Genomic DNA, 19,829 nt, shown 5'->3' with positions numbered 1-19,829 from the left:
ATGAGGCTTTGCAGGAAATCTGGCATGACCAGGGTGGGTGAATGCGGAGCTTATCAGTGACGCATGTAAGCACAGGGTTTATAGTAAGGCACATTATGGTCAGACACCTTTTGATTATTTGCTCATATGTTTATGATATAAAAAAATACAGTTTATAGCAGTAGTTGGTTTTGTTATGGTAGCAGCACAGTTTCTACATGTGAGATCAGATGAGACCTGGGCCATTGTACATTGTGAGAATGCTTCAGAGGCAGGAGGGGTAAAAAATAATTGTAAATACATAGTGGCCTTTAAAAACATTATTTGTAGAATGTATGACAGTAGAATTTCATTTTGCTTTAGACACTCCGGCTCAGTATATATACTGTACAGTCAACTCTTGATTTTTGCAAGTGTTGCATTCCAGAAGAGGGTTGTTATGTGAACATATTTCTCCAACAAGAAATAAGGGCTAATGCCATAGATGAATTCTGCATATGTATAAGCAGGTGCCTAATTTACCGTGTATGTTGTTGAATGAAAAAGAAAACACCAAGAATAAGCAGTATAGTAATAATATAAGTAAATAATAATACAGTACAGTACAAAAGACAAGAAGAGAAGGGAATCTTGTTCAGCAAAGATCCAGAACACTTGGACAAGTCTGACACACCAATTCATGCAAATCAAGGGCAACTCAAACACAAATAATCCTGGAAAGGACAGCACCAAGAAATTTGCTTATATTGAAACATTTAAAAAAAAAAAAAAACATTTAGGACATTATTCCAAAGTAACATAATCCAAAAAACATGTAAACTGAGAGATGACTGTACTATTGTGCATCCTTGCCTAGGCCAAATGGCCTCACTGACTCATCTTCTTACAGAGAAATTGTTGAAAATGACCTCTAAACTGTGCAAAAATTCAACTGTACAGAATAATACAACCATAGCGAAGGATATACTGTATATTTTCATATTGTGTTGGTTTTTCATTGTATGGGACTCAGTTATATGAGCGCATTTTTATTTATAACTTTAATTTGCATCATTATCAAAGCAAGCCTGTGATTTCTGGACCTCCTGAAGCCCATGCACAGACTCCCGTGTTTCTGGTGTACTCTTGCTGTTTTCTTACCAAGTTCTGGGCAAGTGGAGCATCTGAATCTTTCTCTGCATCTTTTTAACGCCGTCCAGCTCGCGCGACAATCACAGGAGGCTTTTCATCACGCTGTTGTCATGACAGCTGACGTAAGAGTTTTAAAGGCCGGGTGATGGTACGTAAACCTCTAACATCATGCTTCTCATAGCACGTTCTGCTGTTATACCAAAGCCTGTCGGATTTAACAAAGTCTTAAGGTGCGGGTGTTTCGTCAAGGACTTTTCTGTTTATCAGCGAAACTAAGGGCTTGTTGTTTAAACCTGTCTGTGTGATGGAGGTATTTTTCGAAACACTCCTGCATTTCAGTTACTGTCTTGCACCTGCTGCCTTTCCTCAGACCATTTCTTCATTGTTGCCTTTTCTTGGGCCTTATATATTTGTCATGACTTTTTATTTCTTGGTGAAAAAAACTGTTCAGAAATATAGAGCAAAGTTGGCTAAATGCATTCACTAAACCTGACAGTAGATTGACAGATATTAAGTGTGATTAAGTAATAATTAAAATTGAGTAATTAACCGACACTACTACGTCAGAGTATTTAATCTACATACGATAAACGTTACATTTGTACTCAGCTGTTCACCACCGAAACGGAACCACCACATGGGCGTGGTAAATGGCAGGTTGTGATGTCACTCCAGGTCTATGGACCAATCAACACAAAGTCCCGCCCACACGGGGAAGTATGTAAATTCACAAGCGAATAAAATGGAAAGTGAAGAGATGATGAAATCAAAGCTACGAATTAAAGCATAAAATCAGTTTGGCGAAAGGAAACTTTGCCAGTAAATAAGACTTTAATGACTTAAACATAATCAAATAATTTGTCACTTAGAGAAGTTTGTATGTCTCATCCCGTCTTTGTCGATCGGTATTTTGGAATATTACATTTACCAAATTTCCTGTAGATTACCTTCGACACGAAAATGGTTAGCAGAGGAATGGCGCCGTTTAAGTCGTTTTGTATCGCCTGACCTGTGGCCCGAGTCTGTCGATTTTGATGTTTCTTCTATAGTTTATGGTTGTGTAAAGATTTACTCTATTCTACTGATATAGCATATTAACATACTGTATGATATGTCATGTACATATTAACATACTATATAACATTTAGTCCTCTCAACCAGTTGCTTCCTAGTGAGCAGTATTGTGGCGCACGGCGCTCTGGGGACGCACAGGTAGCGTTCATCTCGAACGTTTTATTTGAACACAGGGCGGCACACTGGGAAGTAAAGCTCTCGGTCCGAGGACCCCGTTTCCTCAAGGACCTGCGCCTCAAACCAGCTTTCCCAGCCTACTTCACGCAGACTCTTTCTCCTCCTGGCAGACGCGCTCACCCCCTTATAACATTATATTCCCTGTACGTCACCCAAATCCAACCAATTACAATTACTGCTTTCTCCCGCTCAGGTCGTTACAGTATGAACATTACATAAACAGGCGCAACTTAAACTTTTCACGAGTGCCTTATTAATTCTTGCCTTATTAATGTCGCTGCGAAACATGTTGACGCTGAACAGCAAAAAAGAATGAAATTATGACATTACACTATAAGTGTTCTTATTGGACGTGTAGTCATGATAAAACCGTATGCAATGTCGCGACTAAACATTTATATACTGCATAGTTTGCATGGGATAAAAAAGAAAAACGCCAAAGCAGTACTCATAATAAACAGTTTATTTGAACACCAGCACCAAGAAAACAATACTCAGTCAGTCCAGGTAAACCATTTCTACGAGAACCTGCATCTACAACTAACTTCCCCGGCATATTTAGCGTCCCTTCAACACGGTCACCCCATCATTTTCCCCGTAAGTGCCCCCGGTGGTTGCAGACCCACATTTAACATTATTTCCCATAATGCAACTATTTACATTAGACGGGTCTCCCTCTTAAAACAGGAACGCGGGTCGTTACAATATATAAGCCAGTTTAAAAGGAGGAGGTGAAGGCGAAAAGGAGTTCTTGGTGAAACCAGATGAAACAGCACCTTTTATAGGTTGAATTCACTGTTCTCTTCTCTTCTGGGGTGTTACTGCTCCTCACTGGGGGTCCTACCTGCCCCTGCACTTCCCATAAACCTTGCGCACATCATACACTGTATGATCATGTAGGCAGTAAGTGCAGCCTGTAGGTGAGTGAGGTGGCCCAAATAGGAGGTACAGTCCTCGCTGCCCAAAGCAGCAGCAGCAGGAGCAGGAGCAGATCTTCAGCACGTACCTGAAGGTGTGGTCAGAGCGCGCAGGTGAAACCACCACCTGTCATTTGCATGTGACAGAAATAATCCAAAGCCAATAAAAAAAGGAGACGAAAGGTAAAGGAAACCAATAGTTTTCAGTCCTGGAAACTAGGTTTGGAGAGACACCTCCTCTTCCTTGGCTGGTGTGACACTGCGTCTCCTGTCAAGGACCTGTGTTTGTGTTTGTGTTTGTGTTTGCGCGTTATCACCGTGAGGACCTCGTTTACGGACACACTGACTGATACCACTCAAAACATGAAGGTCCCGAGCTGCTGCTGCGCCGTGTTTCTGTTGCTCCCCTTGGTGGACGGATCCGATTTCCCGGAGAGACCGGGCAGCGCTCTTGTCACCTTTTCCACCGGGTCGAGTTCGAGGTTTGGTCGCCGCATCGGGAGGAGGTCCGTCTCCAGCGAGCAGCACGGAGTCCGCGTGCGGAGCGCGAGCGCCGAGGGCGCGTGCGGGGCGCTGCGCGGGTACGGCTACGGGTCCAGGCTGGAGAACAACACGCACGCAGTGAGTACCCTCATCTCCTGGGGTCATTCACACTGCCGGCAGGAGTGTCTACGTTAAGTATGGAATTTAGCGAAACCCACACAAACTCTGTGACAGTGACTGTAACCGCTTGTCCCGAGCGGGGTCGCGGCGAACCGGGCTGGAGGGGGAGGAGCGGGGACACACCCAGGACGGGACACCAGTCCATCGCAAGGCACCCCAAGCGGGACTCGAACCCCAAAACCCACTGGAGAGCAGGACCCGGCCAAATCCGCTGCGATCCCCCCATTTAGGCGAAACCGACGCCGTCGGTTATAATATTATCCCGTGATCGAATCACACGAACTTGTATGCCGAGGGAAACACGTTATTTTGTAACGTAAAGGCGGAAAATGACCTGCTGTTCGCATTGGAAACGCTTGCGAGACGAGAAAAAAGTTATCCGTGAGTGTTTTGCAATTACTGTATTTTAGTCAAGGAGGAACGAAACCAGTGTGTCAGGTGACATTCCTCTCATATCTGAACGCGCCTGGCTGTTCCCCGTGACAGTTTCTGAGTTTCTCGTTTTTAAAGCTGATATTCTCAAGTGTCAAAGCGACATACCATGGCATGTACTAGTTCTGTTAAATATCCTTTATAAGATTGTGACACTATTCATAATAGCTATCACGAGGTTTTAATTCTAGTGTTCCTATTCAATCACTGACAGACAGAAAGGACCAAAAAAGGTTATTTAATTGTTTTTATTAAAAAACACAAAGTCAATGAATGACACAGTTCACAGTCACAGTCCATCCATAAAAAGAACATCACTAAACTTGTAACTTTTAAATACAATTGGCTCTCACTGTCGCTAAAGAACAAACAAGACTCTTATTTATGTGCGCCGTTTCCATAGCGACAGGACGACGCTTGTCCGCTAGTTTATTATAAAGCTTGACATTTACTGACGGTGATCTTGACTCACCTGACACACACGTGCCAAGCCTGGTTTTCACCGGTATTGCACATTCTGAAGTTTGATTTTGGTTAAGAAGTGTCCCCAAGAAGGATAAACACATTGCAGTTAAACAGGCGAAGTGTTCTTTCCGACACACGACGCTAGAACGGACAACTTGTCCAGTGCGTCTTATAGCTAAAGGACATACAGCAGGGCTGTATATAACACTCTTAATATTGTAAGATGTGTACTGGTACAGTATTTTCTTCAAACATATTCTACAACCAGAAAGATAACTATTGAGATTTTGAGTTCTGCCGATACGGTTTATGATATATTTGGGGATAAAATGTGTCTCAGACATGTACAGTAACACTGTAAACTTGGGAGAACCCTGACCGTAAAATCAGCTGAAGTCATGAGCTATGGATCACTTTCAAATGTTTCTCTCATGTACAGTGGGATGTTTATTATCTGCATTTGGTGTAAATTCTACCAAATAACTTCCACTGCTTGTAGCAGATTCTCTCCAGCTATCATTTCAGTGTCACTCCACTGCAACCATTGCTCATGAAACATGCAGTTTAAAAATTACATTGTCATATCAGGAAGTAGGCCCAGCACTGTTTTTCTGGTGGCAGTTCTTCACGCAGGCTCTAAAAAAGTTAAAATATACTTCCATCTCTTCATTTGCTGACAATTTAATCCTAATTTCTTATTTACATTTCTTCATTTAGCAGATGCTTTTCTCCAAAGTGATGTACATCTCATAAAAAATACAATGTGTGCATTACATTAGCAAAAAGAGACATAGATGCAAACATGTGATTCTTAACTACAGTTATTTTCCACCTTATGAACCAACGTACATCACACGAGTAGCCGCATGATATATTGTTTCTTGTTTTTTTTTGTCAGTCTGGACTACATGATAGAAGGCTCTGTGTTGCATCTGTTTCCAGGCTGCCTGTAACATGTCAGGTGTGCTCCGGGCATGAGGAGAAAGTCATTATTGCTCTAAAATTGGGAAAAATAGATTAGCAGGACCAACAGTTCTGTAACGTGTCCCTGAGCCCATAAATTAATGTTAGTTGAGGGCAGAGCTTTCGACTTGAATCACGGGGCTGGTAATATGATATGTGTTTCAAGAATAATTGTGCCCGTATTTTTGCTGAGCTGTTCAGTGTTGCCCACGTTCTTGATGGAGTGCATATGGTAGCTTATGTGTGCCTGAGTGTTGGTCGCATAACATGGGTTACTTCCACCATTAACAGTGCTGGGTACAACCAGGTTTGTATCAGCTGCCGTGACTTTAGGGCCTGCCTGTCAGCCGGACCTGTCTGTATACATGTGAGCTGGATTTACCGGCGTGCCGAGTTTGTCAGCGCGTGGCCTGCTGATTTGAATGAGAATTTACCACACCCGGGACGTACTGGCACATCAGAAAGGGGAAGCTGGATGTATTTTATGTTGTAAGTAAACATTTGGTGTCCATCCCTCCACCCAGTGCAGTTTGTTTTGTACATTATTTATTTAGCTGAAAATTTTCTCTAGAGGTCTAGTTTATCAGAAGTCGATGCAACTAACAAAGCCTCCCTGACCGCCAACTTCCTATCACATTGTAAGAACAACCACCAGTTATTTAACAGAAGTACTGAACCAAACAGAGCAGGGTCACAAGAACATTCGGACAAAATTTTCATACTAAAAAAATGCAAATACAGTATGTGCAACTACGTAATGTAGTGCAAGGGCAAAAGCTTACTCTATTCAGTAAATGTGGTGATGTAGCACTATGTAAGAAGTTCCAAAAAGGTAGCAAAATCCTCAGAAATTCATTTGGATTGTCCTGAAGGTCATATTGTTAACTTTTCTAATGGAAGAAAGTTAGATACTTTCAATCAGATTTGTGGATGGAGCTTTTGATGTGGCTCACATGAAATACATTTTCTTGGCAGATTGATTTTGGGTTGGATCATTTTAGCTACATATACAAACATAACATGGAGAACCACATTAGAATGAGGAAATGGCCAGATGGGCAGGACCCAGGTATTGGACAACAAAGGTTAAATGAAATATTCTTTTGTTTAAATACAGAGATCCTTCACATTACAATACTTTACAATGAAAGCCCACTACAGCAACTTGTGATAAAGTATACCATTCTCTTTTTACAACAGGCTTCTGATTCAGTACAATTACATTAGTTGATGTATTCATATTAGTTTGTGACCCTGTCCTGCCAAAGATCTAACAGACAAGCAACCCAATATAGGTGATTCCTAAAAATATGACTCTTATTGGTCCAGAGCACTGAAAAAATGGGGAAAAAAATGCTTATGAGAACATTTTTAACAATTACAGAACACAATAGTAATTCTTATAATTAATTCTGAACTGTCACCAGAGGATCTATCTATCTATCTATCTATCTATCTATCTATGTACAGGATCTTAATTATATTTATCACAAGGTAACATGGGAAAACAACATCAATAATTTGTTGGTACTACATAGTGACTCTGATGGTACAGTGTTTGCACAGTGATGGAGAAATTGTTCTCGGGATCTTTATTTCTTAACATAAACATATGCGAGCCAAATTTAAAATGTCTCTGACCAGCGTACCATTCACCTTGTCTCATTCCCAATGTTTATGAGGTAGACTCAGGCCCATCAGAGTTATTGCTCATGAATGAATGAATAAATGAATGAAAGTATAAAATTAAGACAACTTTGAAGTCATATTTTGGTTACAAAAAGTCCTTTTAATCTGGGTTTTCAATTAATTTTCGGTGACATGTTTTGTCCAGGATCGTTTTATTCCCAGAAGAAATAGTGGGAATTCAATCCACTCACAACAGGAATTCACCTAATGGAGCGATTTCATAGAACGAATGAACTCTAATAACTGCCTTTGACTACCTCTGCCTACCCTCAACCTGTCTTTTGAGAATCCTCTAGCTACATTCAGTAGCTAAAATCCAAGGATAGCTATGTTGGTGATTTAGATAGTTAACCTAAATTCCAGCAACAGAAAAAGAACAACCATAGCTATTACTATCCAGTTAACTGGAGGTATGGTAGAACTGTGTAAGTGTAAAAATTTCTATGACATGCTGTAGGTGACCTTAGATACAACTAGAAGGAAAGTGGCATTACTCTGTGGTCTAACCTGTTGTCCATTATATTTCTGCAGTACAGCTTCAATGATCTGAGTGGCTCAGTCTCCCTGGCGTGGGTGGGAGATGGTACTGGGGTGAGTACTACAGTGTCTATCTGTACGCCATAATGAGTCCCAGCCAGCAGGTTGTCTATTATACAATGTATACTACTAACCATTCACCGCTAGTTCTCACAAAGTATTTTGGAGCTGTTTTGTTGACATAGTTGTTATTGCTTCAAGGACAAAATATTATTCTTGTATAATCATAAAGTAGACAAGCAACATTTGGACTGGCACATTTGTGATGCTGGTGCCTCACAATGATGAGCCACGTATTTGAATCAGGCTCAGGTTGTAAGGAGATTGAATGTTCTCCCCAGATTCACAATCCTAAGACATGCTGGGAAGACGACAGTGGTAAATCACAACTCCCCCAACCATGAAAACCACACAAGTGGTTGCTATGAGTCAAATTAGACTTGATGGTATATATTGTAGTGAGCTGATATAATGCTTTTACTTGGCATTGCTTTTGTGTTATTAGTTATATTTCTAGCTTAAAAAAAATAGAAATATTTTTGGCTAATCATGAGTGGCTTCTGGACATTATGTTTAAAAATGGTTAAGTCTTGTGGCCAAGTTTACAAAATCCCTAGATGTGTCTCTCATTTGTCTGATTCTGGAGCAATATCTGATAACTGCTTGTTATCACAGAAATTATTCGTCTTCTTATAGGTGGTTCTGGTCTTGACAACATTCACGGTTCCCTTGTACATGTTTACATTCGGCCAGTCAAAACTCTATCGAAGGTAAGTGGGGCCAGCTGCACAGGTAAATTTACCCCGTATTTGTCCTGCTATCTCCTGCATGTGAGTGTGTATGTTTAGCAGATCAAGAGTTTATATCTCCTTCCGTCTCCTCCTTTTACAGTGAGAACTATGGAAAGTCTTTTCAAGATATCACAGACCTCATTAACAACACCTATATCCGTTCTGAGTTGGGCATTGCCATTGATCCTCAGAATTCTGGAAAGGTGGGTTAAAGAACAGATCACTTACATTGGATGGCAGTGTGTCATTGTGACATACTCTTTAGTGTGCTATACATTTAATGTATTAAAACCTTAAGCTTTCATACCCCTTGGTAGGTCTCTGAGTGACAATGTTACCTGCCTATAGGTGATTCTTACAGTTGACGTATCAACAAGGTCCCAGGAGGCCAGAAGATCCCGGATCTTCCGTTCTGTGGATTTTGGGAACTCCTTCGTGAGCACCAACTTGCCGTTTGAGCTGCTGACCCAAATCATGTACAGTCCCCATGACAGTCAGGTGCTGTTGGCCATCAGCATGGAGGTCAGTCACCACAGTTAGTTGCCCTCATGTGCTACCAGGCTACATGGAACACACGAAGGAAAACGTGTATAAAAAACAAACCATGAACATTAAAATGTATAGTTGTAGAACAACAAACATACATGTATAGATATACATGCACATACAGTATACTTGCAGCATACATGTTCTTGTTTCCAGTATAACCTGTGGCTGTCAGAGAACTTTGGGGAAACTTGGAGAAATATTCATCCCAGTGTGTGCCTGGTGAGATGGTGAGAACCTCCACAAGATGTTCATACTGACGAGAAACATGGAAAAGTTTTTGATCGGTGTCTTGTTATTGGATGATGTTCAGAAAGCCTTGGTCGTGATTTTCTCCTTTAATCAGAGGACTCGATTTGGCTGCTTTTATTTATGGGTAAACCTTACATTTATTGCAACTAAGTGCAATGAGTGTTCTTTTACTATTCACTAAAGGGCAAAGAACATAAATATTCTTTCTTTGGTGTCTGTTTGACTTAAGCATGAGCATTGAAAGTAACTTTACCTGAAGCAATGGCAGCACAATGGAAATTTACACGCACGTCCTTCCTTTTAGGGGGTTAAACAATTCCATCTTCATCACCACCCATCCAAACGGATCTTGCAGTGAGTAGCCTGAAAGAATTCCGCTGGGTTTTTTTTATTAGGCTGATTGTGTAAAGATCAGTACCCCAACTTTCTCATTGACGCTGTGTTAGGTGACAGAGGGATGTTAGAGCTAAAGAAGACAACAGACTATGGAAAGACCTTTAAGACCATTGGCACCAGGATCTACTCCTTCGGTGTGGGTGGACGCTTTGTCTTTGCCTCTGTTGTGACTGGGACGGTAAGCTGGTGGTGGATGTAGCCACATGACATTGTAGAAAATTGTGTGTGTACGTATACTTTCCAGTGTAACAGCCACGTTTGTTTGAACTTCAGGACAACATGCGTGTGATCCATGTCTCTGCGGACCAGGGTGAGACGTGGAACATTGCGCAGCTTCCTGCTGTGGGTCACGAGCAGTTCTACTCCATCCTCGCTGCAAATGACGACGTGGTCTTCATGCATGTGGATGAGCCGGGAGGTTAGTGCCCTCTGAACTGTTGGCTCTGGAGTTGTGCTGTGAATTTTTTTGAACCTGCTTCAAACATGTCTTTGGTTGCTCATAATATTAAATCTTCTGTGGTGTATACACACACATACACACACACACACACACACACACACACACACAGGCTGTCTGAAACCGCTTGTCCCTCTGTGGTGTATAGTGTTTTGCATATGGTTAATGTATTACTGAAAATTAGGCCAACTGCACTTTCTACAAAAGGCTGGGTTAATGTACAAATATACTGGACCGTTGATTTTGGTTTAAAGAAATAAACAGTTTGATAGCTGGGTTTAGATACATTTGGTTCCTTGTCCTACAAATATTCCAGCTATGGATTTTCAAAGTTACAAACATTTTTTTTTTAAATTTATTGTTAATTTTCTTTGTTTGTTTTCTGAAGTTTCTGTTTGTTGCAGAAAAAAAAGCAGCATTTCTGCCTCCTGTCGTTATTTGGCAGCAAAATGTGCTCAAACAGAGCAGTTTCCCATGTATTTTTAATTGTGTGTTCTTCACCGTTATGTTTTCAAAAATTGCTGTTGGGTGTGAAAATGACTTGTGATTCCACTGTGATCATCACCAGTAGTTGGAGCAAAATGCACTCAGATAGAATAGAAACGTAATAGGAGAGTAGAACATCCTTTACCGAATTGACTTCTAAAGTGTTTTACAACAAGCGCCTGGTTTTCTATGCTGTGTTGTTTATTCACGTTTGAGTGGGAGTGCATGTAGATATTTAATCAATCCTGAGTTTGTTCTTGACATTGGGTGGATAATCCATTTTTGGTTGTTAACCTGTGTCCTTTCTTGTCACAGACACAGGCTTTGGGACCATCTATGTGTCAGATGACCGCGGCACAATCTACTCCAAGTCCTTAGAGCGTCACTTGTATACAACCAAAGGCGGCTACACTGATTTCACCAATGTGACATCCTTGCGTGGTGTCTATATGACCAGTGTTCTCGATCAAAGTAAGTGCATGAGGTATGAGGGATAGCCCTCCAGGGGACAGCTGCAGGGCAGAATTGACAAGCCTTTTGAAAATCTGTGTCTGTTCTGGAACGAAGAGGTAGCAAAGGAATAAATAATAGAATACAAGTAGTAAAACCAAAAGTCAGAAATTTACTCCTTAACTGAGTAGCCTTGAATGATTAGTTTTCTTTTGGTGGCCTGCAGATGGTTTGGTGCAGACTGTTGTGACCTTTGACCAAGGTGGTGAGTGGATACCTTTGCAGAAACCAGTGAATGTGATGTGTAAAGACATGTCTGGGAATCCAGATCAGGTGAGGTCTCTAAACCATGAATGAGTGTTGGCTTTGTTCAACTTAATATATCATCACATGCTTACATTTTGGTCCCGTTATACTGCATGTTTTTGTGGTGCCTATATGTGTGCACAGTAGGACCTGACAGCTCTTCCCACTGTCCTTACAGTGTAGCTTCCACATCCACGCCTCCTACAGCATGACCATGAAGCTGAATGTACCCATGCTGCCACTGACAGAGCCCAATGCTGTGGGACTCATCCTAGCTCATGGTATCATGCGTCACAGAAGCCAGCAGTAGCCACTTCAGACAGAACGATGAGGAATAGTGGTTCAAACGAGGCCTTGTGTCACAGTGACTTACAGTAGATTGTTATGCCATTGGATTGGTCTCTTGACCTCAGCTGAGCAGTCTGCCTCTGTATGGCTATACATGAGCCTTAACAAGGAAAGAGTGCTACTTTATAATGACTCTGGCATAATTCTGTCCTCCTCTCAGGGAGTATTGGTGAGGACACCTCTGTGATGACTCCTGATGTGTACGTGTCAGATGATGGTGGATATTCCTGGATGCGGGCCCTCAGTGGCCCTCACCACTATGCTATCCTAGATTCTGGTGGGCTACTTGTGGCTGTGGAGGATACCTCTCAACCCATCAACCAGATCAAGTGAGTCTGACCTGAAGTATATTGTACCATAATCCTTCTGGAATAACCTACAGCAGCCTCATTGTCTGTGTGCTGCCTTTTTGTCAGGTATTAGTTGACATCTGGAATACCAACTAAAAAATGCCTTCAGTTAAACACTTATACGGGGTAGTAGATAGAAATCCAACAGAATTAATCTCTTGGCCTAGAGTTCCTCCTTCCCCTGACGTCATAAGTCAGTGGTTGCTCCATCGACAGATGTAACAATTAAGGACTGCATTATCAACTTGTTCCTATGCCAGGTTCTCCACAGATGAGGGGCAGTGCTGGCATATCTACAACTTCACTGATGAGCCGATGTACTTCTCTGGCCTGGCTTCTGAACCTGGGGCGCGCTCCATGAATGTTAGCCTCTGGGGTTACAGAGAGTCGTTACTTTACCAGTACTGGGTCTCCATCACTATTGACTTCAAGGAGCTTCTCAGTCGAGATTGTGAGTATTAAACAGGGATGAGTCTGCACTACTCAACAAAGTATTTCACCAAGCCTCGATACTCATCCTTCTACCCATCCGTAATACACTTAACTGTTACTGTATTAATCTGAAAACTGAATGTATCCTGATGAACTGAGAAAGAGTGGTCTTGGCACACCTGAAATCCTTGGTCAGGACTGCACTGAACCATCTCAACTTTGCCCACCTGGACAACATTTGGTGACAGGGTGCAGCATTGTGCCTAAAGTTTGAGATGTATGACATCAACATTAAGGGAGGCAGGACAGTCCCTTGAGGGCACCATAGTCTTAAAACCACACAAAGCACAAAGTATAGTCCACAATCCAGGACACAATGGATGGATTCAGCTGCATTGATCCTAGCTTTTCAACCATTAACCCAGGCTGCATGCTGTTGAACACACTGGAGAAGTCAAAAAGCATGATTGTCACTGTGCTGCCTGCCTTGTTCTTGTGGAAGTAGGCTCTGTTCAACAGATAGATGACAATATCAGCATATATTTATTTAAGATGTCTAATGTTGCAGGTGACACAGGAGACTATGTTGAGTGGCTGGCACACTCTGATGACATCAGTGACCCTAGTGATGGCTGCATGCTGGGATATAAAGAAAAGTTCCTGCGACTGCGTAAGGATTCAGTGTGTTGGAATGGCCGGGACTACGTGGTTACCAAGCAGCCCACATCATGTCCTTGCACACTAGACGATTTCCTATGGTACGCCCCTTCCCCCAGCTTCCACCACTTACATGGTGGAGCAGCAAGACTCTTTATTACCTACCATTTGTTAAACTTTTGTAATTGGGGTACAAAACCAGTAAGATTTCACTTGGAATTATTGATTATGACTGAGTACTAGAACAGTTTTTTCCATTTCCATAAAAAAAAATTGTTTGCAGGAAATTCCTTAGCTGCCACCCAGCCATGATTAGTGTTGATATGTATGGAGACCTCTGTGAGGGATTCTTACTGTGCTTTTCCTCTCCAGTGATTTTGGCTACTACCGTGTAGAGAACAGCTCTGAGTGTGTAGAGCAGCAGGACCTGGTTGGCAAGGTTCTGGAGCTCTGTCTGCATGGCAAGTTGGAACAGCTCCAGACCAGCGGGTACTGACCCAATACTCTGCCATAATTCACTCTGCCAAAAGTATAACACACTAAATAGCCTCAGGAATTCAATAGATTCTGTTACCTCTATACCCATTCAGATGTGATGACTAATTATGTGATGCAAAAGTCACCTTCTGCAGCAGAATGTTTTCACACATTCAGTTGTTATTAAGTTGTTAAGATATTTTGCACACTGCCTTCATTCCACCCTGTTCAAGTTCTTGCAGGAATGGTCAATGTAGCTCTTGACAGTGTCTGTGACCAACAGCTACCGGAAGATCCCAGGAGACAAGTGTAAGGGAGGCACCCAACCGGAGCGCAAAGAGATTGACCTTAGCAGCAAGTGTGTAAGCAACCTTCTGAGCCCAAAGCTGGAGGTAAATTTGTTGAGCTGTCAGTATACTGTAACGACCACATTGTAGTCCAGGATTGGGCAGCCATACCTTTTTAAGAGCACAGGATTTGTGGGTTTTCATGATGTGTGGTTAACTCATTAATTAAAGCTGTTAAATAAGCGATTTTCATGCATTTATTCATGCCATGCCCCCGGGAACGAGTCAAGCAACAACACCTGTGCCCACTTACGAAGCCTGGAGATAAACAGGCTCTGCGTCCATGCCTGGACCCGGATTCTTGCAATCACCTTGTGCCCTTGCAGTGTCAGCGGTCTTGCCCTTTGTGCCTTGCCTGTTTTCCTGTTCCTGACCTTTGCCTGTTCTTCCTGACCGCGACTTGGATTACCCGGATTGTGATGTTCGTGCCCAGAAGACCTTTGCCTGTCCCCGACTCTGATTTCGTCTTGTCCCTAGAACCTGGTTACTTGAATAAAGCTCACCCGCGCTTGGGTCCTCTACTTACCTGTCTTCAGTGCTCATCCCTGACAATTCAGCTGTTGCTTTTCTCCAGTGCAGTTTCCAAAAATTTACCCATAGACACAGCTAGTTAATTTTTACTGGAACAGTTTAAAGGGTAAGTACCTTGATCAAGGGTACTACTAGAGGAGGTGGGATTCAAACTTGGGACCTCCAGGTTCACAGGCAGTAACCACTAACTTCCTCCTACCCCATAAAAGGATTTAAAAGTGGCTCATATTTTCATACCTGTAAAAGAAAAGTGATGCTGTTTTTAAGCATGACTTCAGTTTAGAAATTTAGTGCTGTTGAAATAAAAACTTGATGATTGTCCATTTACTAACCAATTATTATTATGTTAGGCTATATATAAGTGTGGGGGGCAGTGGGTTTGGCCAGGTCCTGCTCTCAGGTGGGTCTGGGGTTCGAGTCCTGCTTCTGGTGCCTTGCGACAGACTGGGGTCCCTCCCCCTCCAGCCTTGTGCCCTGTGTTGCCGAGTTAGGCTCCGGTTTGCCGCGACCCCGCTTGCGACGAGTGATTTCAGACTGTGTGTATTTAAGCATAACTAAATTGTACAATCAAGAGAACAGAAATGCAGCTTTAGAAAACAGCATAATATGTGCTGCATAATAGTTTTCTGGAGCATGCATTCAATTTTTTTTGAATAAGTTAGACTTTATGGTGGTAACGTATAGAAAATGCAGTCTTCATTCTTCCATTTTTGTAAGCAAAAAAAATTTAAAAATTAACCTAATCTAGACAGACCAGATTGGAGCAGAGTTTGAAAAGGAGAGCACATGGATTTATCATGAAATACATTTAGTGTGGGTGACACAGAGAGTGTGTTTCACTGATGTATGGATGAGTGACCCAGTGTAAGTAGTGTATCTAGCAGTGTAAGTCACCCTGGTGAACAAGGTGTGTGGGCTGGTAACACTACATAGTATCCATGATTGTAAGTCGCTTTGGAGAAAAGTGTCTGCTAAGTGAATAAATGTAAATGTAGTATTGTAAAGCAACAGCAACATGTTTAGAGCTGTTAGCATCACTGGTACACTGTGCTTCTCTGTAGCCCCTTTGCTGCAGTCACAGTAGCATAGCAGTGTTACTGTGGTTACTGTATTGTCATTGTCGTGTAATGTATTTTGGAGCCGTGGCTAAGGAACTCAGTTAACCTTTTATACCAAACTGGTCACTACATTGATAAGATTGGACCATGTTGCTACTGTGAATAATCTCATAGCTCTACCCCAAAGTGCTTTCCTGTAAAAACAGATGTATTTAATTATTTATTTTAATTTATTGAAATAAATATATCTTCACTTTACACTCTTTTTCTGACTCTTCTCCCTTGTCCACCCGCAGACATCAACCAAATCGTCCAGTTCAGCACCGATCATAGCCATCGTCATTGCTGTCCTAGTGGTCAGTGTGGCAGCAGGGGTACTCTTCATCAAGAAATACGTGTGTGGTGGAAGGTCAGCGAAGCCTTTGAGAGTCTGCACTGCTAGATTGGGGACAAAGCACATTGTACCGTAGATTATTCTGTCTGAGCTTCTGTACTAACCACATCTCATACTTGCAAGTTGCAGGATTGATTAAGTAATAAATGCCGCAATCTTCCATGTACAGTACTGTGCAAAAGTTTTAGGCTCTTGGTTGGGGAAAAAGCTGTAAAGTGGGAATTCTCCCAAAAATAATGCTCTTAATTAATAAACTTCCTTAGTAACCGTCTATCGTCAACAACCACTTGTCCTGAACGGGGTCACGGTGGGCTTGGTCGGGTCCCGATTTCTGGTGGGTCTGGGGTTTGAGTCCTACTTGAGGTGCTTTGCAATGGACTGGCGTCCCATCCTGGGTGTGTCCCCTCCCCCTCCAGCCTTGCGCCCTGTGTTGGCGGGTTAGGCTCTGGTTCGCCGCGACACCGCTTGGGATAAGCGGTTTCAGACTCTGTGTGTGTGTGTGTGTGTGTGTGTGTGTGTGTGTGTGTGTGTGTGTGTGTGTGTGTGTGTGTACTTTCTTTAACAACATAAAAACCCTTATTGTAATGCTGTAACTTTTTGCAAAAGGAATGCTTGGAAATCTTAACTATTCTATTTCCCATTGACACTGATGCACAAGACTTCAAATAATTGTCTAAAACAAATATTTTTGTGAAAAATCTAAATGCCTAAGACTTTTGCACAGTACTGTAACACTACCTTTGCTGGCCTGCAATGTGAAAATTGTTTTTTGCCGACCTGGAGTGTACATCATAGGTCTGTCTGTGACTGATTTGTATCTCACTGTAACACCCAGTATTATTGCTCCTGCAGGTTCTTGGTCCACAGATTCTCAGTGCTGCAGGAGCGTGATGAGGTGAATGGGACTGATGAGCTGGATACCTGTGTTGCTGAGTCCAACAGGAGGCAGTACCATGATGACTCTGATGAGGTACATGTAGACATTGGTTCACATCTTTCCTTACATGACTCCACCTGGGCGTAGACTTGCAGATTAGTGTGGTAAGGCAAAGGGTGCTAGTGTAGTAGGATGTTTCCTCAAAACCGGTTTCAGCTTCATAATACTCTTGACTCTTCAACTTATGAACACAGTTGGGAGTGGGAGTTTTTAACTTATTTAAATTGACTGAAAACCTGTCTTTTTTATAACTTTTTTCATAACTAATCAATCCCAACAGTTGTCCATTTCATCCCATAAATGTTTGCAAGTTTTGTCAGCTTCTGCATGCTTTCAGCTTTATTATCTATACAGTCAAAGGTTAATAATAAAGAGATCCCTTTGTTCATTTAGGTCCTGTAAAACATTCATATAAAGCTGTAAGATATAAAAAGCTTTACCATTTTTATTAATTTTGAGTGAGATTAAGATAACAATTTAATTGAACTTCTTCAATTAACTAATTATTAATTTAAAGTGACAGAAAATAAAAATAGCTTGTCTCCACAAACACCAATCGCATGCAGATTATTGAACATTTTCATCCCTTGAACATGCAACACAACACAAGTTGTAAATACTGTGCAAGTGAGTGAGATGAAGGCAGACTCACACTCCTACACTTGTATCTGAACTGACAGACAAAACTGGGACCGAAGGTCTGTTGCTTATGCATTGTTTGTAAATCCAATCACTACTTCAGAATCAAAATTTAATAATCCACTTTAATCTCTTTGCTTATTTCCAAGTTAGGCTCTGTAAAAATCTGAGTTAAAGCTATAATGTATATTCTATATTCTATAATGTAAATTTTCTGTAAGACTTCATCTGTTCTGTTTTCACTAACAGCTCACACAATGCAGAGTCTACCTGTTCCTCTATACTGGAAGCACAGGCCATGAGGCAGGAAAGCAGTGTACCTCTTGACATGTTTTGGTTGTCTGTTTACAGGACCTCTTGGACTAAAAGAGAGATACATGGACAAATCCCAAGAGCCTACATCCAAATGTAACCCAACCCTGGTCCTTTTCTCTGTCTGCTTCTACTTCTCCGCACTTGTTACGACCAGTGCCCTTATTCCCTAAGTTCCCGTGGAAACTTCATCATGACAGACCACCCCCCAACCCTGCAATAAACTTGGCTATTCCAGATGGTAAATCTCATCAATCACTGGCCATTTGAAATGCTTCTTCCTTGTTGCTGCTTATATCAATAGCATATTACAGACAGAAACATGGGCAGAGTCCTCTGTGAAAAAGTCTGTGTAGAGGACATTCTCTTTCTTTATGCTTTGCATTGACTTTACACATGTTTTAGATGAATACAAGGGTTAGCCAAGATGTTGCACCAAATTATTGAGGTTTTTAGAAGCTGTAACTGGCAGCATGGAGTTTTGGGTAATGTCACAGATCTCGGCAAATTTCCCATGGCGGCCATTTCTGTGTGCTATAATTTAAGAAAAGGGACATACGTATATATACAGTATATTTTTTACATTTACATTTTCAAAAAACAATAGAAAAATCCAAATACCTTTTTCTGTAGTTTCACATTTCTGAGAATTATTCATGATTTTATTTCATTTCTGATTTGGGAAAAAAAGTGTATTTTTGATTTCATTTTACTGAATTAGTGAAAATCAGGGCATGACAATTAGTCTTTCTAAATTCCTATTCAGACAGTATGTTAAACAATAAAACTTTGTTGCATTATTTTATAAGACACATGTCTCTGTGACATTTATCTTCCTGTTGTTCAGAACCAGCATGAAAAGACTGATCACACTGCAATCATTAGGGGCAGCTGGTAGTGTAGTGATTAGCACTGCTGTCTTTAGACCCAAAAGGTTGTAGGTTTGATACCCATCTCTGGCTGTAGTACCCCTGAGCAAGGTACCTACCCTAAAATTGCTCCAGTAACATTACCCCCCTGTATAAACAGGTAAATAATTGTAGGTAGATTAACATTGTAAATTGCTTTGGAGTAAAGCATCAGCTAAACAAATAAATCTAAATTTGCATTTCACCAGGTAAAATACTAAAATTTGAGCTTATAACAAGCCTTTTTGTCCTTCCTGACATTAGATTGGGGTCTAATTATTCACTTTTGGACAGTAATATTTACTGTACATTGGAAGATGGAAGGACATTATTCACTGGAAATTTCATGTTAAAAAACCAAAGTATATAAATTGTCATCCAAGTTATTCAACTGACATTCAGGTTTGCATGTTCTCCCTGTGTTTGTGTCGATTTCCTCCCACAGCCTAAAGACTTGTGTTTCAATCTGAATTGCTTGTAGTGTGTCTGTGCGTAGCTACTCTGGGATGGACTAACATCCCATTCTGGGTGTAAGCTGCCTCGCCTAGTATTCTGTAGTACCAGGATGAGCTCCAGACCACTGCAGCCGTGATTAGGACTCAGTGTTATCACGAGTGAGTGGGACTAAGTCTTCATGCCTTATTTGTTAACTGTCCACGAGTAAAAAAGATTTATCAAAAAACGCCATGAGACAACATATGGCATAGTAGTTATAGCTGCTGCCTCTT

General features: G+C 41.5%; 1 protein-coding gene across 1 annotated transcript; it reads left to right on the top strand.

Annotated features, from left to right (window-relative positions):
* Positions 1 to 2,914: 2,914 nt before the first annotated feature.
* Positions 2,915 to 18,927, top strand: sort1a (sortilin 1a). The gene is made up of 20 exons (XM_029259193.1): positions 2,915 to 3,899; positions 8,022 to 8,081; positions 8,724 to 8,797; positions 8,919 to 9,021; positions 9,167 to 9,340; positions 9,521 to 9,594; positions 9,921 to 9,970; positions 10,063 to 10,190; positions 10,286 to 10,430; positions 11,271 to 11,426; positions 11,632 to 11,738; positions 11,890 to 11,992; positions 12,220 to 12,388; positions 12,670 to 12,860; positions 13,410 to 13,599; positions 13,871 to 13,987; positions 14,259 to 14,367; positions 16,208 to 16,320; positions 17,158 to 17,275; positions 18,233 to 18,927. The coding sequence occupies exons 1-20, from the start codon at positions 3,642 to 3,644 to the stop codon at positions 18,245 to 18,247; spliced, it is 2,454 nt and encodes an 817-aa protein (XP_029115026.1). The 5' UTR covers positions 2,915 to 3,641; the 3' UTR covers positions 18,248 to 18,927.
* Positions 18,928 to 19,829: the final 902 nt, after the last annotated feature.

Source organism: Scleropages formosus, chromosome 16 (genome assembly GCF_900964775.1).
Source record: "Scleropages formosus chromosome 16, fSclFor1.1, whole genome shotgun sequence".
NCBI classification, from domain to species: domain Eukaryota; kingdom Metazoa; phylum Chordata; class Actinopteri; order Osteoglossiformes; family Osteoglossidae; genus Scleropages; species Scleropages formosus.
The sequence above is the reverse complement of the archived record's forward strand: the minus strand, read 5'-3'. Positions and strand labels throughout refer to the sequence as shown.

Bases quoted from the DNA above. Each gene is read 5' to 3' on its own strand.
- sort1a (XM_029259193.1), top strand. From the start codon at position 3,642: ATGAAGGTCCCGAGCTGCTGCTGCGCCGTGTTTCTGTTGCTCCCCTTG. The intron at 3,900-8,021 runs GTGAGTACCCTC...ATATTTCTGCAG, and splicing joins TGGAGAACAACACGCACGCA to TACAGCTTCAATGATCTGAG. The intron at 12,861-13,409 runs GTGAGTATTAAA...CTAATGTTGCAG, and splicing joins GGAGCTTCTCAGTCGAGATT to GTGACACAGGAGACTATGTT.